At 52.1% G+C, this 18,506-nt stretch overlaps 8 protein-coding genes across 8 annotated transcripts; 5 read left to right on the top strand and 3 right to left on the bottom strand.

Moving 5' to 3' along the window:
• Positions 1-147: 147 nt before the first annotated feature.
• On the top strand, positions 148-998 carry J4E93_007234 (uncharacterized protein; the record flags this gene model as incomplete). The annotated part of the gene is made up of 2 exons (XM_049345144.1): positions 148-210; positions 261-998. 2 exons carry the CDS (start codon positions 148-150, stop codon positions 996-998), a joined length of 801 nt encoding a protein of 266 aa, XP_049197374.1.
• Positions 999-1,308: 310 nt separating this feature from the next.
• On the top strand, positions 1,309-2,151 carry J4E93_007233 (uncharacterized protein; the record flags this gene model as incomplete). The annotated part of the gene is made up of 2 exons (XM_049345143.1): positions 1,309-1,415; positions 1,464-2,151. The coding sequence occupies 2 exons, from the start codon at positions 1,309-1,311 to the stop codon at positions 2,149-2,151; spliced, it is 795 nt and encodes a 264-aa protein (XP_049197373.1).
• Positions 2,152-4,260: 2,109 nt separating this feature from the next.
• Positions 4,261-5,329, top strand: J4E93_007232 (uncharacterized protein; the record flags this gene model as incomplete). The annotated part of the gene is made up of 2 exons (XM_049345142.1): positions 4,261-4,308; positions 4,409-5,329. 2 exons carry the CDS (start codon positions 4,261-4,263, stop codon positions 5,327-5,329), a joined length of 969 nt encoding a protein of 322 aa, XP_049197372.1.
• A 1,424-nt stretch (positions 5,330-6,753) lies between these two features.
• On the bottom strand, positions 6,754-7,015 carry J4E93_007231 (uncharacterized protein; the record flags this gene model as incomplete). The annotated part of the gene is made up of 2 exons (XM_049345141.1): positions 6,754-6,765; positions 6,812-7,015. The coding sequence occupies 2 exons, from the start codon at positions 7,013-7,015 to the stop codon at positions 6,754-6,756; spliced, it is 216 nt and encodes a 71-aa protein (XP_049197371.1).
• Positions 7,016-7,547: 532 nt separating this feature from the next.
• On the bottom strand, positions 7,548-8,386 carry J4E93_007230 (uncharacterized protein; the record flags this gene model as incomplete). The annotated part of the gene is made up of 3 exons (XM_049345140.1): positions 7,548-7,993; positions 8,045-8,104; positions 8,155-8,386. 3 exons carry the CDS (start codon positions 8,384-8,386, stop codon positions 7,548-7,550), a joined length of 738 nt encoding a protein of 245 aa, XP_049197370.1.
• Positions 8,387-10,032: 1,646 nt separating this feature from the next.
• Positions 10,033-11,304, bottom strand: J4E93_007229 (uncharacterized protein; the record flags this gene model as incomplete). Its single annotated transcript, XM_049345139.1, has 5 exons — positions 10,033-10,608; positions 10,657-10,926; positions 10,999-11,050; positions 11,098-11,156; positions 11,212-11,304. The coding sequence occupies 5 exons, from the start codon at positions 11,302-11,304 to the stop codon at positions 10,033-10,035; spliced, it is 1,050 nt and encodes a 349-aa protein (XP_049197369.1).
• A 1,148-nt stretch (positions 11,305-12,452) lies between these two features.
• On the top strand, positions 12,453-13,898 carry J4E93_007228 (uncharacterized protein; the record flags this gene model as incomplete). The annotated part of the gene is made up of 1 exon (XM_049345138.1): positions 12,453-13,898. The coding sequence occupies one exon, from the start codon at positions 12,453-12,455 to the stop codon at positions 13,896-13,898; it is 1,446 nt and encodes a 481-aa protein (XP_049197368.1).
• A 1,612-nt stretch (positions 13,899-15,510) lies between these two features.
• Positions 15,511-18,230, top strand: J4E93_007227 (uncharacterized protein; the record flags this gene model as incomplete). Its single annotated transcript, XM_049345137.1, has 3 exons — positions 15,511-15,922; positions 15,971-18,055; positions 18,118-18,230. The coding sequence occupies 3 exons, from the start codon at positions 15,511-15,513 to the stop codon at positions 18,228-18,230; spliced, it is 2,610 nt and encodes an 869-aa protein (XP_049197367.1).
• Positions 18,231-18,506: the final 276 nt, after the last annotated feature.

Here is an 18,506-nt window from a genome sequence, read left to right as displayed (position 1 = left end):
TGGGCTCAGAGATGAGGTTGTTGTTGTCACGACGCTCGTCAGGCAGTCGGTGGTTGCGCAGCTCGCCCGCCAAGACATGGAGCTGGCCCAAGCTCCGCATATTGAGGTCAATCCGAGAGCATCGTCCACCAGCATTGCGCACTCACAATGCTCGGAATCGACTACCCAGACAGTGACGACGAGGACGTCGTGCCCGCGACCAAGCCAGAGGTGAGACCCGCAAATCTGTGCAGAGGGCTCGGATCGCTACTAATATAGAGTTGACCAACATTCCTGCAGCTGTCGCGCCTACCCCAGCGCCTCTCTCCGCTCCCGCGCCTCTCGAACAGCCGCCTACATCGTCGGGTCCGGTGAACGGCCCTGCGCAAGGTCCGACAGTATCGCCGCCTCCAGAGGACGATGCCAACGCGAACGAAGCCGCGCCAGGTTCACCACACACAGCTACACGTGCCCTGATTCAGAACCTTACTCTACCTACCGTACCGAACTTCGATATACCGCCTTCTCCGCCAGGATCACCACCACAGAAAGCGACGAAGAAGTTTGCGCAATTTCTAGAGCTCAAGAAGAAGGGCCAGCATTTTAACCAGCGCCTGGAAGGCTCGTCCGTGCTACGCGATCCGGGACACATGCGAAAGCTGATGGGCTTTGCGGGAATTAGCGAAGAGGACGCATATGCATCTACACTGCCACAAGATGTCGCGATACCGGCAGTCTTCCCGGAGTGGGCCTATGTCGAGGAATTGAGGGCTTCACAGAAGCGCATCGCAAAGACCAAAGACCAAGAGAAATCCAAGGCACCGAGAGAAGCTCTCGAGTTTGTGTCCGCGTCCAAGACTGGCGCGTCGAGTGGAACGGGCGCGGCGTCAAGCTCTGCTACGGGAAAGCGCAAGGAATTGGAACATAGAGGAAAGGACGATCAGGGCACAAAGAGCAAAGTAGAGAGCAGGTCAAGGTCGCCGAAGAGAAGACGATCAAGGTCGAGAGAGAAAAGGTGAGGGGAGAAGATAGCACAGCCTGAGAAGACTTGTAGTAATACTGTGAATGCGGCGTTCGCACAACCAAAATGAAGTACACTCCAAGACATTTGATCCAGACGCTTGCTGTGCATGCCCGCCACAGACGGTAAATGCATGCTCTCACTACATGGGCGCCAAGACACTAGCGCGCGGAAGCTCCAGGCATTCGAGCTGCGTAACTCCAGAGCTCCAGCACCAACAAACAGAAGCGTCGCAACAGCCCACCCCCCTTCCGATACCGACTGTACCTCTGCAACCCCGCCCAAATCCGCCTCTCCAAACCTCGACGATGGCTGCCCTCTACACCGGTGCACCTCCGCAAGGCTGCCCAGGCTATTCGTTCAAGCAGACCCCCACAACTGTCCCGTCAGGCGAGCGGCAACATGGCTTCTATCCGTACGCTGGCTCGCCATGCTGAACATACGCACCGCTAACACAATGCAGCTACACGGACAACGGTGGCTCAACACTGGGCATCTCCGGCGCCGACTTTGCCATCCTCGCAGGCGACACACGCTCGACTTCCGGCTACAACATCAACACACGATACGCACCCAAGCTCTTCAAGATCGGCGGCGAGGGACCAGAGAACAAGGGTGCCAGGATAGTGCTGTCAGTGGTCGGCTTCGCCGCCGACGGTGATGCGCTGAAGGAGCGTCTCGACACCATCGTCAAGATGTACAAGTACCAGCACGGAAAGCCCATGACCGTCTCCGCCTGCGCACAACGACTCAGCCACATTCTCTACAACAAGCGATTCTTCCCCTACTACGTACACGCCATCCTGGCTGGTTTGGACGAGGAGGGCAAGGGTGCGCTGTACTCCTACGACCCGGTCGGCAGCTACGAGAGGGAGCAGTGCAGGGCGGCTGGCGCTGCGGCATCTCTCATTATGCCTTTCTTGGACAACCAGGTCAACTTCAAGAACATGTACGAGCCAGGCAGCGGAACAGGCCACGAACTCAAGTCGAAGCAAGCACAACCGCTACCGCGGGATCACGTCGAGGACCTGGTACGGGACGCCTTCACGAGCGCCGTGGAGAGGCACATTGAGGTTGGTGATGGCCTTCAGATGATGATCATTACAAACGAGGGCATAGCCGAGACCTTCACACCCCTCAAGAGGGACTAAGAAGGTGTGACGTATAGACTTGGGGTGCAGTATCTTCACGAATTTGATGACTTCAAAACACCAAGCGGATGTATAAGTAGCATACCATCATGCTACTGAAGATTAAGAATTCATCTACATGATCAATAACCGAACATGTTCAAGACAACCTACTGTTCTTCTTCTATTGTCTTGATTTCGTTTATCTGTTTATCTGCAATCAATAACTATGTGCTATATCTATAACGTATCCAATAACAGAACGCTGTTGTTAACTTATCTTCTAGTATGCATTATGAAGTGATAAGTAGATTGCTACATATGCTTAGCTAACAGGATACGTAGACAACCTACCTACCTTAGATTAATACACAGAGCACCTAATTGGCATTATGTTCCTATCTTAGCACAAATGTTTTCTCCGCTATTACAAGTAAAAGAAGGCATAGAAAAACACAGGCAAGAGCAAAAAAGAACAGACACCCTTAAGGTATTAAGTGTCTGGTGAAAACTCCGCTACACTCCCCAAATCGGCATCCTGGCATGCTCCGAAGATGCCATGCCAGGACGCCGCCTTGGGGAGTGTAGAAGTGGTTTTATCACGACTCGAACCCGCGGCTTCCAACATAGCTGGGAGCGACCCAGCGTTGGCGGTGGTCTTACCCACTCCTTTGCTATGCTGCACGTTTCCGGCCGATCATCAGGTCTTCCATCCCGAGTCGATGGAGGGACGTAGAAGATCTAGGACTATATAGCGAGAGAGAGTTCGTGATATACTCTGTATAAAATAGGCGGTGGAGGGAGATGGCTGGACTGGTGGGGAGGCGAGGTGAAGGTGAGTGTGGGCGTTTGCTATTTTGCTGGGTGAAGACAGGCTGTGCGTGTGTGGCCTGTGGGAAGCGAGAGGTTTGACGAAGAGAAAGATGGTGAAGACTGAAGGATGACAAGGCTATGATCATGACGAAAGGATGGCTTGAGAGGAGAGACAAAGGTTGCTGATATACTCACGTGGGCATCAATAGGGTGGATGATGTAGCAACAAAGACATCGGAGAGACCACAACCCAACACATATAAGAGATTGAGGCATGAATAGAGTACGACGAGGTCGACCAAAGATGTGCGTCGATGAAGGAACGAGGGAGGTTCGTGTGCGTCGTGCGCGCCCCCGGGGCCCCTGCCCCAAACGTGCTAGCCGTCCCCACATCGGCAACAGCCAGCCAGGTGCCGACCCATCACTCTACCTACTGCAACTCGAGCACGTACTTCTCAGGCGGCCACTTCATCTGGACTTAAGCCTTCTATCACCTCCGACGCCATATTGGGAAGAGGAGAAAAACAAGCTTTCTAACCGAAGAACCGGATCTGGGAAATGCGCAAACGCGGCACGCGTCGCTTCTCGAATTTCATCTAAACAGATTGCTTTCGATAACTCGTCGCACTAAGACCTGGATGTCTCGCCCGATCGCCCTAGATCACGGTCTCGCGAATTCAATGTGAAAATCGAACGTTCAGTTGCCGAAGGTGTTGGGGCTGCAATCCACAGGAACAGCATGGTTACCACTGCCAATCAGCACATACGCGTTACGAGTGTTGAGATTCTCGATCCCGAACCGCAGAGATGCGAAGAAGAAGCTACCATACGTTCACAAGACTTGCGCCCAACCGAACCGACGGGAGCTTTATCCGGTGGCTCGTAGCACACGCATTATATGCAAGCAAGCCTGCACGACACCCCCAAAAGCATACCTGTCAAACGAATCTAGAGCCCAGTTTCGGTGTAGTCAACACTGAATGGCTGCCTTTGGCGCACTGATTAATTTCCACACCACCTGCAGGACGTTACACGTGGAAAACTGAACCCGGGTTACGGCACTGACAAGCTTTGCTTTCATATAATCGCAAGTCACACGACGATGCCATACTCTAGAATGTTGCCTCTTGGGGTGTAGTCGCCTAGATCGATACCGTGGGCTACACTCCACCTGTAAGCGAGCATGTTGTATACTTCTTAGGGGATACAGAGGCAAGTATAAAGAGACGATAGGTAGGTATTCAATTCGATACCATCCCAGAACAGTCACAACACTTGCGTTCATTTCATCCAACGATCATCGGCAGAGCATTTATCATGAAGAGTGCAATCATCTTGACCGGCGTTGCTGCCTTCGCGACACAGGTAGCCTCTCATGCCACTTTTCAGCAGCTTTGGGTAAACGGTGTAGATCAGATAAGTACCCCCAAGTGTCTTGTATCAACCGCTGACATCCATCCACCAGTCGACGTGCGCAAGATTACCCAATGGCAACAGCCCCGTCACCTCAGTAGCAAGCAACGACATCCGCTGCAACGCCAACCGCGGTCCAGCAGCCTCGAAATGCAGCGTTCCTGCCGGTGGTACCGTCACCGTAGAGATGCACCAGCAGAACGGCGACCGCTCATGCGCTAACGAAGCCATCGGCGGAGCCCACTACGGCCCCGTTCTGGTCTACATGTCCAAGGTTGCAGACGCATCCACAGCGGATGGTTCGACCCCCTTCTTCAAGGTCTTCCAGGATACATGGGCGAAGAACAGCGGTGGCGGTGGCGGTTCGGATGATTACTGGGGTACTAAGGATCTGAATAAGAACTGCGGAAAGATGGATGTGAAGATTCCCACCAACCTGGCCCCTGGAGATTATCTACTGAGAGCGGAGGCTATTGCGCTACATGCTGCAGGCAGTGCCAACGGCGCCCAATTCTACATCACCTGCTACCAGATCACTGTCACTGGTAGTGGATCTTCTTCACCCGCTGGCGTATCGTTCCCTGGAGTATACAAGGCTACCGACCCCGGTATCCAAATCAACATCTACCAGAACCTCGCTTCGTACGTCGCTCCCGGTCCGGCAGTCATCGCGGGTGGTACAGAAGCCGTCGCTGGTAGTGCTGGATCCGCTGTCACTGCTACTGGTGGAGCGCCAGTTGCTACAGCTACTGCAACCACGATGAGGACGTCGGCGATAGCCACCTCTGCCGCCGCTGTGCCAACGAATGGAGGTGGTTCTGGCGCTTGCTCTGTTGCAAGGTACGGCCAATGCGGCGGAAATGGGTTCACTGGATGCAAAACTTGTAAGTCGGATGAGCTGAGGAAACGTGCAAATAAGCCTTTACTAACGGTGTGTAGGTGCTTCAGGACTTACCTGCAAGGCCGGAGGTGATTACTACTCGCAGTGTGTCTGATTAGCTTGAATGCAGTCCAAGGGAGGCCCGTAGAAACTTCGTGTAAATACTTTGCAGTTGACACAGGCGCCAAAACCTGTTGCATTCATCAAATGACATTCGTTGTAGCCGCCTAGGTGGAATCAAAGTCTGCGTGATAGGGAAAACGCCCTCCCACAGCTCCATCGCATTTATCGCATCCAAGAACATTGTCAACATTAACATGCCTGGATCTGACTCATTTGGTCGCATGTGCCCTTTGAATGTCATGGGCTTCTAGACTCCGCCCTTTCCATCGGAGCAAACACGTCAAGCTAACCCTCTCCAACCTACCGGCAAAACCATCGGCACTATTTTCATTCCGAAGATTCTCAGTCACCATGCAGCCATAAGGATCCATGCAAACAAATAACAACAATCCAGATCAGGAAAACCAGTCAGACTTTGCAAAACACACCTGACGCGTGTATCCTGACATATGTGCATGCAACGTTCTTCAGTGCCGCGATTCGGCATTGGACGCCTAACACTGTTGCCTAGCGCTGACACCACGATGCTTGCACTCGCTTACCAAAGCCCGCCAAGTAGGTACTCCGAGGGCTGCACCAAATGTGTAAGGCATGCAGTTAATGGCTTGTGCTGAGTGGGGAAGAGTCAAGTTGAATTCCGAAGCAGCTGGAAAGGGCAATGACGAACCTGATAGGGTCTCCGAGCTGATCGGTAGTGATATGACGAGTCTGCATATAAGAAGACATGTGGAACATCAATGGCAGAGTCATACTTGTCAACGAGAGCAGTCGCATACATTAAATCAACTGTCTCAGCCTCTCGATATCTCCAAGCAGTATTGATACGACGTCTACTTGTCACTGCTACCGAAGTACCACCACAATGTCTTCTCAATCCAACACTACCTCACCAAGCGATCTGCCACGCTATTCTACCACGGCACCACCGCCATACTCATCTTCCGATGCGAACTCTCTAGTCTCAACGAAATCAACGTCGAAAAGTATTCTGGCAAAGTTGCTGAATCGAAAGCGTATGTTCATACATCCTTAAGGATGAATTGGAACTCTAGCTAATACAGATAGCAGCTGCTGGAGCGATATCGCAGTCGAGCAACGAAGCGCAAAAGAAAGTCGATGAGTGTGAGAATAGAGCTGCTGCGAGAGCGGCGTACTTCTCCGGGCTTTGAACTATTCACCGCCTTTAGAGGAGTAAGATTGCCGGATGTGGGTTTCGGAATGATGCGTGGAATAGTTCGCATGCTTAGAGCCTGGGAATAATGTTGCTGGAAGAGCGGTTCGAGGCGTACATTGTGTCAGATTTCCATAATATATCGGGATTCGAGTATGAGGCGTTGGATGGTTTGTTTTAGTTGGCCGAGGCTTTGCAGTCCTGTTGACACAATTGATTACACTCAGAACAAGTCCTGGATTGGTCAGCAAATTCTTTCTGCATGTGACTCTTCAGCTTACCGCATTATTCCACGTTGCATTGTCTAGCCAGTTCAGAAAGTCGGAGGACTCTGTCGGTATAGGTTCCAGCCCCTCGGTCATGGGCATATCGAAGAATCCCTGCCCCATCCCGGTCAGATTAGCTGCGGTATCGTCACCGGCATCTGGTGTGCCTTTGATTGGAGGTTCGTAGTTGAGGACCTCATCTAGTACCAGCGCGAGCATTTTGTTGAGCTCGTTGCAAAGCTTGAGATTGCCGTCGCCGGGAAGAACGCTCCATTCCAAACATGAAGTCAGCACGGAAAGGTTACGGATTATGTCGGCCCGGGAGACTGTGCTAGGCAGTGGTACGCCCTCAATCGTACATCTCCGCAGCTCTAGTGCCAATACACCAGCAGCTGGGGAACAGTAGAATAAAATGACAGTGGGGAAATGGCGACGAGTTTCGTATATGCGGTTTTGCGGCTTAGAAGCCACGAGTGAGGACACCAGTAGCTTCAGAGACACTTCCAACAATGCCGGCAGAGCTTGTTGCGTTATCCGATGAAGGAGGCGTTGTGTTTGGAAATGTACGTGCAGGTAATCCAGGTAGTAGGCGACCAGTCGCATGGCCAGACCAGGACCGCGGTCTACCCAAGCAGCTTCTTCGGTATATGTATCATAGCGAAGGTGAGTCGGTAATGAGTTCCACCATTCGGCACATTCGGCAGATATTGCTCTGCTCTTGTTAGCCGAAGGTTAAAAAGCGATGGGAAATCTAGACGTACTCGACATTCCGCACCACTTCACTATCCTTTTCGCCTGCAAGACTTTGCTCTAACAACCTCTCTTTAAACACAGCAAGTTGGCATCGCATCCTACCGAAAGTAGTAGGGTGTAGATGACCTTCGGTATTCCAACCGTCGCTGTCGAGCTTCGAGAGCGCAGCATTGAGTACTTCAGTATCGTCCGAGGCCATAGCGCGATCGCTAATGTCCAACAACATCTTGCGGTCACTGTATCTCCAGCCCATCATCGGAGGCCTTCCGTAGAACACCGCTAGCGTCTTGTCGCCGTAATATATCGCCGCGTAGAGTCGTCTCCTGAATTCGCGCATGAAGAACGGTTCTGCGTTGCTACCGTCTACGTTGCAAGCCTCGCAGTGGATTCCCGCAGCGTAAAGTGCGGATACGCTGTCGCCCATACGCCTCCAAGTAGCATGATCTGGAGAGTCAGCGATCGTAATTTAGTCTTCTGGATGTAGGGGTGACGTACGGTTGTCCCCATAGAAGCTACTGACTACCATCAGGTTGATGTAAACGAGGCATACCATGACTGCTTCCATCAAAACGTGTACGGTAAGTCTGCGTATGAATGATACGTACGCTCATTGACAGCGCCATGTGTTTGGCAGATGTTGATACACGTATTGGTTGCATGCATTATGTCCTCGATGAACTCCTCTCTATTCATCTGCTTGCCATCTTCTAATGTGAAGAGGGGGTCGTTAGGCGATGTGAACTGGGCACTAGAGCCGGCAATCGCCATGATCAAGCCCAAAATCTCCCATCTCAGATTTTTGCCTGTGAAGAGAGTGTGGAACTCTGACGGACGCATATCTGAAGGTATTTTCATTGGGCGAGCGGAATTCCTTGTCATCTCGGCGTAGAGCAGGTGTGCGTGATTACCAGCAGCTTGAAGTTGTTCTAAGTCTATGCGCAGTTGTGGCAACGCGGAAAGAATTAGGGGACCAGGGAGGGCTGGATCTAGAATCTCGATGTACTAAGTCAGTTTATGTCTCATACGCAGTTTGTACCTGAGAGATTTTACCCTTGTGCGATTCGAAATACATATGAAGAGACCTTTCATAGAAGGAAAATGGCTGAAGCGTAGAGACTATCGTATCTCCTAGAGAGAACTGGCAATGGCGGTGTGCCATGCCTCTATTTGACACGAAAGGGGCTGTGCTCGGACTTTCGGATGGCTGTTCATGTACTGTGTCTGGTAGCGGCTGCTCTTCTGTAAACACAGCGGCATAGCTAGTAGAACCCAAGAAGAAGTTCCGGGATGGGTCGGGTCCGCTTTGTGTTGTTCTAGTAGCAGAATCTGGAGGAGTAGGCCATGGCCCAATCCCCGCATCATTCCTCAAAGTTGGTGGACTTAGGGTCAACGGCGTCAACCTCCCCTGACTGGATGACGGATTTGTAGCCTGCGCATCCAACCGGCGACGACGCGGCTCTGGCTTCTTGCGAGGGGTGCCAGCAGGCTTCGTCATTGGGTTAGGATGATAAAAGCACTGTTCTGTCATCCCACGAGTCTGGCACTTTGAGCATGTGGGCGTGGCATGGTCGCACTTGATTTTCGATATGCGACATGGTTCGCACGACCTGCGCGTCACGATTAGCCACCCGTGGGTATCTGACTGTCGAATTCACCAACCTGGGCTTCCCGTTCCTTCGCAGCATACTAGATGATTCTCCGAATAGTGTAAGATTAGTGCGAAAGAACTGTTCCGCACCTAAGCTCACGTATCTCCTACATACAGAAGCAGAACCTCGTCGGAGTAATTCTTCAATGTTCCGGCGAAACGGCCCCGCAGCTTGCTAATCCCAAGTAGGTCTAGATCACATCGCTTCACGCCCCATAGTCTCTCTCGCCATTGGATGAGGTTGCTGATAAGCGGGAGTCTACTGGTGATGTACATGATTCTTACTGGAAACAGCTAATGACACGGAATATTCGGAGTGAAAGAATGTCACCAGCCACACAAATTGCAGAACGCTCACCTGGGCAGTCATCAGGTGCATTCATTAGAATCCGCTCTGGAGGTGTTCGCTGATTCCTGCGTGAACAGGCTGATTGAGTACAGGTAAAGATTGAGCGATGAGCGACACTGGATTACTCGTATCGGATATGTGAAGGACTGCTGACACGCAGTACGGAGTTCTCGATGCCGATGATCTAGCGCGAACTTCGGACATCGATTCCGTCGAAGGCTCCGCGTCAGAAGTCGTATCTGACATTCTGTGGCAAGTCTTTTCCGAGCAAATAAATGCCATTCGCTATGTATGCTGGTTCTCTGTGTTAAATTTAAAAAGAGCGCCCCAGGCGCCAACGCTGAACAATGCTAGAGTAAACTTGCTACCAATCCACAAGCGTGTACATCTTCGTATGTTTGGGTATAATGCATAGCCATAATCACTGCCACCATCTTGCCTCTCAGCTCGCTACATGTAGTTGAGAAGGGACCATAATCGCCACCATCAATGTCCCTTTCTGAGGCTTCTGAGACTACTCCTGGGCAATCTCTTGGGATCTTCCCCTTCGACTATGACCTTCGTAGTGACGCGTATATTCTGCTCCTCTTCGCTCTCGCCGAGATTGCTCATTGGGTACAGCTCGTCCTGGCTCCCTGTTCTTACATCATCTTCCTCGCCATGAGTGCTCAGTTTGCTACCTTTTGTCACACGACTAGCGTTCCCTAAAGAACGGCCCTTGGATCCAGGGGTAGCAATGCCAAAGTGGTATCCCTCAGTAGAACTCTGCTCTTTTCTCGATACCCTTGCGCGGTAGAAGCCGTACATTCCAGGCATATTGGCGGTGATGATCGCTACCGCGAATTCGATAGACGTGACGATCGTGACGGAGCCGAAGATGTACGACACATCTTTCGTGTTTGCGAGTTGCCACAGGACGATGAAGCGAAGAAGCGAAATCATAATCGTGCAGCCTCCAAGGGTAAAGACGCACATCAGACCGATTCGGCGGCGGACCGTAGTTTGTACGTTCCACAGAGGGTAGATCGGGAGGAGGTAAATCACTACGTCCATGAAGACGTTCTGCATATTGTCAGTGGAGATTAGTCTGACAGGTGACGAGCGACTTACAGCAACGGAGGGCAAGTAGTATGATAGACCAGAGGAAATGCAGACAGCGTTCGGATAAAGTTCTGGAGTGAAAAAGGCTTGGATGGGGATACATTGCAGGCCGTAGAAAATCCATGTGCCGCCCGTCTGCAAGCCGACCAGGATCATAGTGGTTATTACCGCGATCCTAAAACCTGGTGTGACCTCGAGTGTGCGGCGATAGAAGAAGAGGAACGACATCTTTATGAAGAACTGTAGAAGAAGATAGTAGAACTCTTCTGCGAAGAGATACTGCCTTATGTGTCAATATGTATGACCAAGCGAACGAAAGCGCGCACTGCACGTAAGACTGCCATAACGTACAGTGCTGATTTTCTTGAGGTTTTCAGGCTTAACACGAGGGTCGGTAACGTGCCTAGAAAAACAGTTGGAAAACTTCCCTCCAGAAAGTGTCAAACTTACAGTCCACCGCCTAAGATGGTCCACATCCAAGCGATATACTGCTGCCCGATGAACAAAATCTGTCTCTGGGTCAGTCACAGCGCGGCTCAGAAACAGGGTAGGTTTAACACTCACAGTTCCAACCAGCATGAACCAGTCGTCTGTACCAAAAGGCTTTCGTATAAAAGCTCGAGTGTAAAGCCGGATAGCAGATGATATCAAGCCCATTATGAAGAATGGAACTGTGGTGATCCAAACAATGGGCTGAATATTATCGTACACCACCAAATTCACATTATCTCCGGCTCTTCGGACGAACTCCATAGTGGGCAGTGAACAGTACGTGAAAACTCCAAACGGTATGCACTTCTTCTCAACAAATACCAAAAGATCGCGAGTGTTTCGTCCGGCCGCAATAAGTCGAAGTGCTGCGAGTGAGTAAAGAGTAACCCCTTACAAAACGGGGAAAGGTATGTGTCGCTATACGCGACGCAGGAACCATTTGATTTTTGCAGCATGTGCCCAATGAAACGGTGCGTGAGTCGGCATGAAGAAGCGCTCCCGATCCTTGTCATGAAGTCGGCCCTATGTCGTTGAAGTTCGCGACTCGTTACTAGGACGAGTATCGGGTGGGGGTTGCCAACGGTCCAAACATGCGGTAGCGACATTCGGTCCTGATGAGGAGACTCCTTTGGGCACGAACGTGCGGCGTGACGCAGAGTGATAAGCGGTGGCATTACCACGGTGTTCTTCAAAACTGATGTTATCTCCCTATCGCGACTTACGTTATAGGCAGTCCGCGAGCTACCCTTAAGGCTTAACTGTAATGCCTTGTTGTATCCTGATCAACTAGAAGTAGACTTTATACTTGTCTCCTTATGTATGCGCAAATGGTATGTGGGTAGTGGAACGCGAACACTTCGGAAGTATTGTGCATTGCCCTAGTCAAAATCTGGGGTTGGACTCCACGGAAGTCTGCATGAGGTGAGATATGCTTTCATTCAAGCTCGCGCCGCGCCGTTGCCGCTTGCCGCGCCTAGATTCCGCACGCACTCACCATGCTTCCTGCGAGACATTAGACTGTCCTGGCGAGACCGTACAAGAGTGAGTCAGGAACGGCACTTTATCGGATGTAGAACTGCAGGTTTTCCGACCGAAGTAACGCCTCACAAACAGTTCATGATTGGCGCACTGGTTAAAATGAACCTTGCCGTCTCCACAGTGCAAGGCGCGCAACGTCGAGGCTTTGATATGATCAGCTGCTGAAATTCTCCGTCCCCAAGGGTCGTGGTTTTAAGCGAAATCCTTCTGTCTCTTATTCATTGCATTTTTCTGGAGCTTCTCGGCCTCAACCACGTTTTACCCCAGCAAGCAGCATGTCCGCGAAAGAGCTTAGGATCCGCCCAGCAGGTTGGGAGAGCGCTCCTGCAGAGGAGGACTTCGCTCTCTCCGATATGGACCACACCATGCCGAAGATCTATGTGCAGATAGTGGAGGTGTTCCAGCTCGCGCCACATGTTGAAAAGGCCAAGGTCGTGGATAGCATGGCCAAGGGTCTCGAAGTCACATTGAGCCAGTTCCCAATTCTCGCCGGCGGCTTGAAGATGGACGCGGACAATGGACGGCTGTGGGTGACGAAGAAAAAGGACAGTGAAGTCAGTCTGTTTGTGCAGAACCTGGAGGAAACGTTTCCTTCGTTTGAAGAGCTGGATAGGACCGATTTCCCAGCCGCGACGTTCAAGGGACACAGGTTGTTGCCCAAGGCGGTGACAGAGAAACAACTGTTCTCGCCGCTTGGGGACAATCAGGAAGACGATCTCCTCATTTCTACGTTTCAAATAAATTTCATCAAAGGCGGTCTCGTCCTCGGTGTTGCTATCCATCACAACTGTTCCGACGGCCCGGGATGCGACGGCTTCCTTACCACTTGGGCGCAGAACTCTGCAGCGGTGGCCAATGGAACTTCCTTCCAGGTAGTCCCCAAGGAAACGATGGACCGATCGCGTCTCAGTGCAAAGAAGCCAGATGCTGCGCGGTGGAAGGAACTCGACCACAAGTTCCCCGTACTTAAGGATGGCGGGGGTCCGCCTCCTCCACCGCCAGCCGACTTCAAGATGCCCGAGTTGGCTATTCGAATGTGGCATTTTCCTAAGAGTAAGACGGAGGAACTCAAGTCTCGAGCCATGACAAAGACAGGAGACAGTTGGATCTCGACTTACGATGCAATTATGTCCATCCTCTGGAAGAGTATCACACGGTCCAAGCTTGAGCTTCTCCACCCTGATCTTGGCAAGGAGGTCATCCTAGTTCATGCACTCAATACACGAAAGGTGTTGGACCCGCCTCTGCCGGAAACGATGATGGGCAATGCGGTTGCGCTTCCTCGCACCGAGCCGATCAAGATATCTGAACTTCTTGCTGAAGACAACCTTCCCAGCATTGCGCAAAGAGTGCGGAACTCGATCAAGACAATCACTCCGCAATACGTCGCTGAGCTTCCCGAGTGGATCGCGGGGCTCAACGATAGGCGGTGGATCAACATCAACATGAGTTCCTTCCTAGGCATGGACCTGGCAGGTACGAGTTGGCAAGGCATGAATGTGTACCAGAAACATGATTTTGGTTTCGGTGTCGCGAGAGCCATTCGCTTTCCCGATCCTCAATTCGAAGGCTATGTTTTCGTGTACCCGAGCAGGGCCGGTGTCAAGGCGAATGCTGTTGACGAAGGTATCGAGGTATGCGTGTGTTTGGAAAGAGGATGCCACGATCGGTTGATGAAGGATGAGGAGTTGCTGCGATACGCACAGCCTCGTGGCAACTAGGTGCGACATGGCCCGGCCTGTGCTGTATGTCACGACTTTCCACAAGATTAGAGTGTGCTTGAACATTTGCACGTTGTCGCGAAAATTCATATCCAGTGTCTCTCCTGCTTACCAATTGCCTTGTTACCCAGCAGCATACTCCCATGACGTCACACAATGCAATGTGGTAGCACCGTCGACCGAGGGTTTCCTGGGTTGAGCGCTTTTCAAGCGCCTTGTCGATTGTCTCGAACAGAATAAGTGAAGCAGCAGCCACCCGGCAGGTGGCGCCGGTTGCACACCGCGGTCGCTCGAACTCACTGTGGGATCCGAGCAAGGTGCACAACTAGTCGAAAGGTCAGGTTAAACGTAACGACCATAAGAATCAAACTGCGCCACAGTAGGCGCGGTGGTATTGTCTCGTGGCCAAACCCGGCTGTACGAAAATCGTGCTCCTCACAGTGCTGCGCCCTAGGCTGGAGTGGGCATAGTGTCTGTCCAGGTCGATTGGAGGCAGGACACGATGGCGCCTGCCAGGTCTACGAGCGCGCGCAAAGCAGCAAGCCTGAACGATGATCAAAGACGTTCTTCGTGCCAGCTCTTGCTTCACACTGCTGCCACCCCTCCGTCTTTCACAGAGACGCAAGCCAACGACGTCGAGCGACACATGACGCGCGACAGCCGCCACATGATCCGGCTTACCTTACCGTCCGCCAGTGTGCGCTGGCATTCGACAAGCCCTCTTACACAGAACGCTCACATCCCATGGATGCGCGCAACCGGGTGGAAACAACGGTATGACCTATTGCCGGACGGAAACGATTGGGTTGCGCGCCCGCACATATGTCACTGCCCGCAGCATGAGCTGGCAGCTCGTCTACCGGTCAACATCGCAGAGCCGCACTAGATCGTAATTTGCAGTTGCTCAACCAGCCGTCCCGTTCAGTGCGACCTTCATTCGTCCCCCCAAGGCTGCATTTGATGAGGTATGGCTTAGCGAACAAGGCGCAGGCTGTGCATTGCATAAGTCATGCCTGAGGCACATCGAGGCGGCTGGGGACGACTCCATGTGTTTCAGGACATGGCTCCCGCGACGAGCAAAAATCGCGACCAAAACGTGCAAAATGGGACGCGACCAGCCACTTTGGCGACAGAATCTCGACCTCAAACCATCGGTGATTTGCAGCGCAGCGCGAAGGCAGCGCGAATGTTGGTTGTGGTTTGGTGCGATCTAAAAGCTGTGCGGATGCATGCAGCTAAGCCAATAGCTTGCATTTGCCGGTTGTCCTTCACCGGTCCTCGCGGGGCAGCGTAAGATGGGCGGGAATGCCACCAGACTAATCGCCATCTGAACTTCTGACAATCAGCCGCTCTGAGACAGATTCTTCTTGCGCGTCCTCCTCGAGTAGTGTTGGACGTCCCCCATTCTGGTCAGACCCTTCGCGCGTGCCGTTCCCTGTTGCGCATCGCTGTTCTGCCCGGGTACGAGCCGTTGTCTTCCCGTCTTCACCATCTCCAGTCCGTGGCTCGAGCGCTGGGTCATCATCCCACAACAGGATTCTCATAGCCGTCTGATGCGCAAGGTCTAGGAAGACCCTAACTTCTGTCTGGCCCCGGCCGCCACTTGCGCGTCATGTCGACATACTCACAGCACTACCAGACCTACCAGGACCAGCCGCTTTTCATCGATCCGCATGCATTTGTCTATGGTCAATATGACAGCCGGCGCTCGAAAACACCAACAGATTCCCTGATCAACCATACTGGACTCTCGCCTGGCCCGCTTGCGACCCCACCGCCTGTGAGCCGCGGTCTGCCGCAACAACCGGAACTGCCCCAAGACCAGCCACCCGAGTATATGCAATGGGAGATTGACAGCTCTTCGACCTCTCCCACGTCTGTAAGGACGCCAGAAGGCTCATCATTTGAGGGAGACATGATCGATTACACGCCTAACTACCACCATAACGGCAATACCATGTCATCCCACGGCTCACACCACTCCATACCCGGGGTGGATTCTGGCATGTTGTTCAGCGATCAAGGTTTGTCATCTTGACATAACTCAGCCATATCCGCTGACACCCGCATAGCAGTCCAGGCGGCGTTTAACGCTACAATGGCTGAGACGCAGCGGTATCAACAGCAGTATACTATGCAGACCCAACCATCACACCACGTAGCACCGGCACATCCTCAAACCAACATGTACAATCAGAACTATACTACCCAGCCACCTCGCCATGACCCTTGGAATGGACAAGCACCTTCGCGGTCCTCAATGGTCCCTCGATCCGGCCATGTCGTTTTCGACCCTGCGAGCGATCCGATCAATTACTCGGACTATCTGGTGGATGTGGACTCGTGGGCAGCGCAATATACAGACCCTTCCTCCCTGATCTCACCTAGCGAACCCACGACATCATTCCAAGGTGAACTATACTTCACCCAAGGCCAAAATCTTCCTCATCGCCCGTTCGACCATGTGCCAAGAACACAACTTCCGACTCATCAGTCCATAGAGATGCAGTTCACGCGCGCATCACCACCACCCGACCAGCAAAACTTTGTCAACTACAACGCATCATCTAGTCTCTTCACGGATACTTACATCACCAGCAACCAATTTCCCGCCCCACCATCGACGGCCTCATCGACGGGCTACCACCCAAGGTCTCCGTATCAGCCAGAAGTTAGCCCTTCCGCACCCAGTCCGGGGAGCTCCGATGGCGTATACTCATCTTATCAACATTCAGACTCTGAGATGATCTTCGACCAGTATCAGACACAGCAATACACCCATCTGCAACAACTGCCGCAGCTACAGCAACCACACCAACCTTCTATCAAGATGGACTATTCCACAGTCAGCGCTGTACCTGAACTGAGTTTCGATGCATCTCCTGAGCCAGAGTCATCGCAGAGTGCAGCACAGAAAGCACTGGCAGCAAAGTCTGGTGGCAGAGCGTTGGGCACTCATCTCGAGCCGACTGTTGCCAAAGCAGCGCATGATATGCGTAAGATTGTGGCATGCTGGCATTGTGTTTTGCAGAGGGACAAGTGTGGGCCGGGCGATATCTGCGAGCGTTGTTTCAAGCGATCTCAGCGACCGAATGCTGATTGCGGCCTTGGATGTAATCGGCTGAAGCTCATCGATTTGTCGCCATACTTCCTTCCTTCTCTGGTTACGCAAATGCATGAGGACGCAAACCTCACGCATTTCGTGACTCAGTACATCCAACAATGGGGAAGTGTCGAATTAACCGTCATGATGACATGCGGCCAAGACAATATGCCTCGGATGCCAGTGAAGGTGTACGAGTTCATCCCCCGTGGCGACGCGTTGCTAGTGCAAATCCAGTACAAGACGGATCCTGTCACACACACGAGAGTCGCTATCCAGAAGCAAAGCCCAGCACTAGGCATGGTGCACATCAACCACAACGAAGAGAAGAAGTACGACAGGTATATCACCGAGATTGTCGACCATCACCTCGACGCCTTTGGCGAGCTTTGCTGGATGGAAGATGACAATGACTTCCAACAGAAGCTCTTCAAGCTGATGACGCGCGTGAAGCCAAAGTCGGACGACGAGGCAAAGCTACTCCGTGAAATTTTCCGCCTTATCGTGGTCACGTTCATCATGTCACACACACTCACCATCGCCGAGGAAACGAAAGCCGCAACACTGTCACGCATGCACTCGTACAGCGGTCACAACTCTTACGTCGAGAACTACACATCGCCGCGCATGACCAACCGACAGCTCAAATACTTCTTCTCTCGTCTGCAACGCTCAATTCAGACTACTGTTCTGAACAAGCTTCAGCAAATCTTCAAATCTTCCAAGGGCTGCGATAAGTGGCTTGCCGCTTTTGTCGCGGTGCTAGGTATGTGCATGGCGCTTGAAGACCAGCAAAAGACCATTCACCTAGTCATGTCTACCAAGGCTACTACAGAGCGCTTAGACCTGAGAGACGCGCAGAGCCAGGCGGATATCGCGTGTCGTGAGATTGATCAGCGGATGCACTTCGTGCAGCAGATATTCCGATGGAAGTACAACCGCAAGCATAATCCCATGCGCGACGCTGATCACGACTGGGAAAAGGAGGTGGGCTTCGGAGATGCGAGCAGTGTCAACTTCGTGAGACAAGTTGCGCAGTTGGTCAAGGAGAACAGTAAGTCGATACCATCGCATTACTTGGATGTTGCGAGAGAGGCCTTGCTAATGACAATCCAGTTGATTTCCTGCAACAACGGCAGCAGGTCAGCATCTCAGCCGACAACCAGACGAAATATACGTCACGTCTTGTGGGACAGTTCTTGCTTTCCTTCTGGCTTCCTAGCGTGTAGAGCGCTTTGGCTGATCAAAGCTTGAAACACCATCACAAGTCCGCCACCGAGCAACGCCCTCGTCTGCAGCATTCGCATGAGCGTGTCGCTCCGACGCTCTATTCACGACATAATGTATAACGATCGTTTCCCTCATTCTCTCTTCCAGCGTTAGAGTCTTTGCATTTAGGCCACGCTGACCAGCTATTTCACGCAACAAAAAATACGTTGAAGGGTCAGTTGTTCAGTAACAATCTCGATCTACGACTTCATGATCTTCATTCACATTCTTGGCTT

This window comes from Alternaria ventricosa (assembly GCF_023758065.1).
Source record: "Alternaria ventricosa strain BMP 2768 chromosome Unknown scaffold_13, whole genome shotgun sequence".
Taxonomy (NCBI): domain Eukaryota; kingdom Fungi; phylum Ascomycota; class Dothideomycetes; order Pleosporales; family Pleosporaceae; genus Alternaria; species Alternaria ventricosa.
Note: the sequence above shows the minus strand (reverse complement) of the source record. Positions and strands in the feature narration are given on the sequence as shown.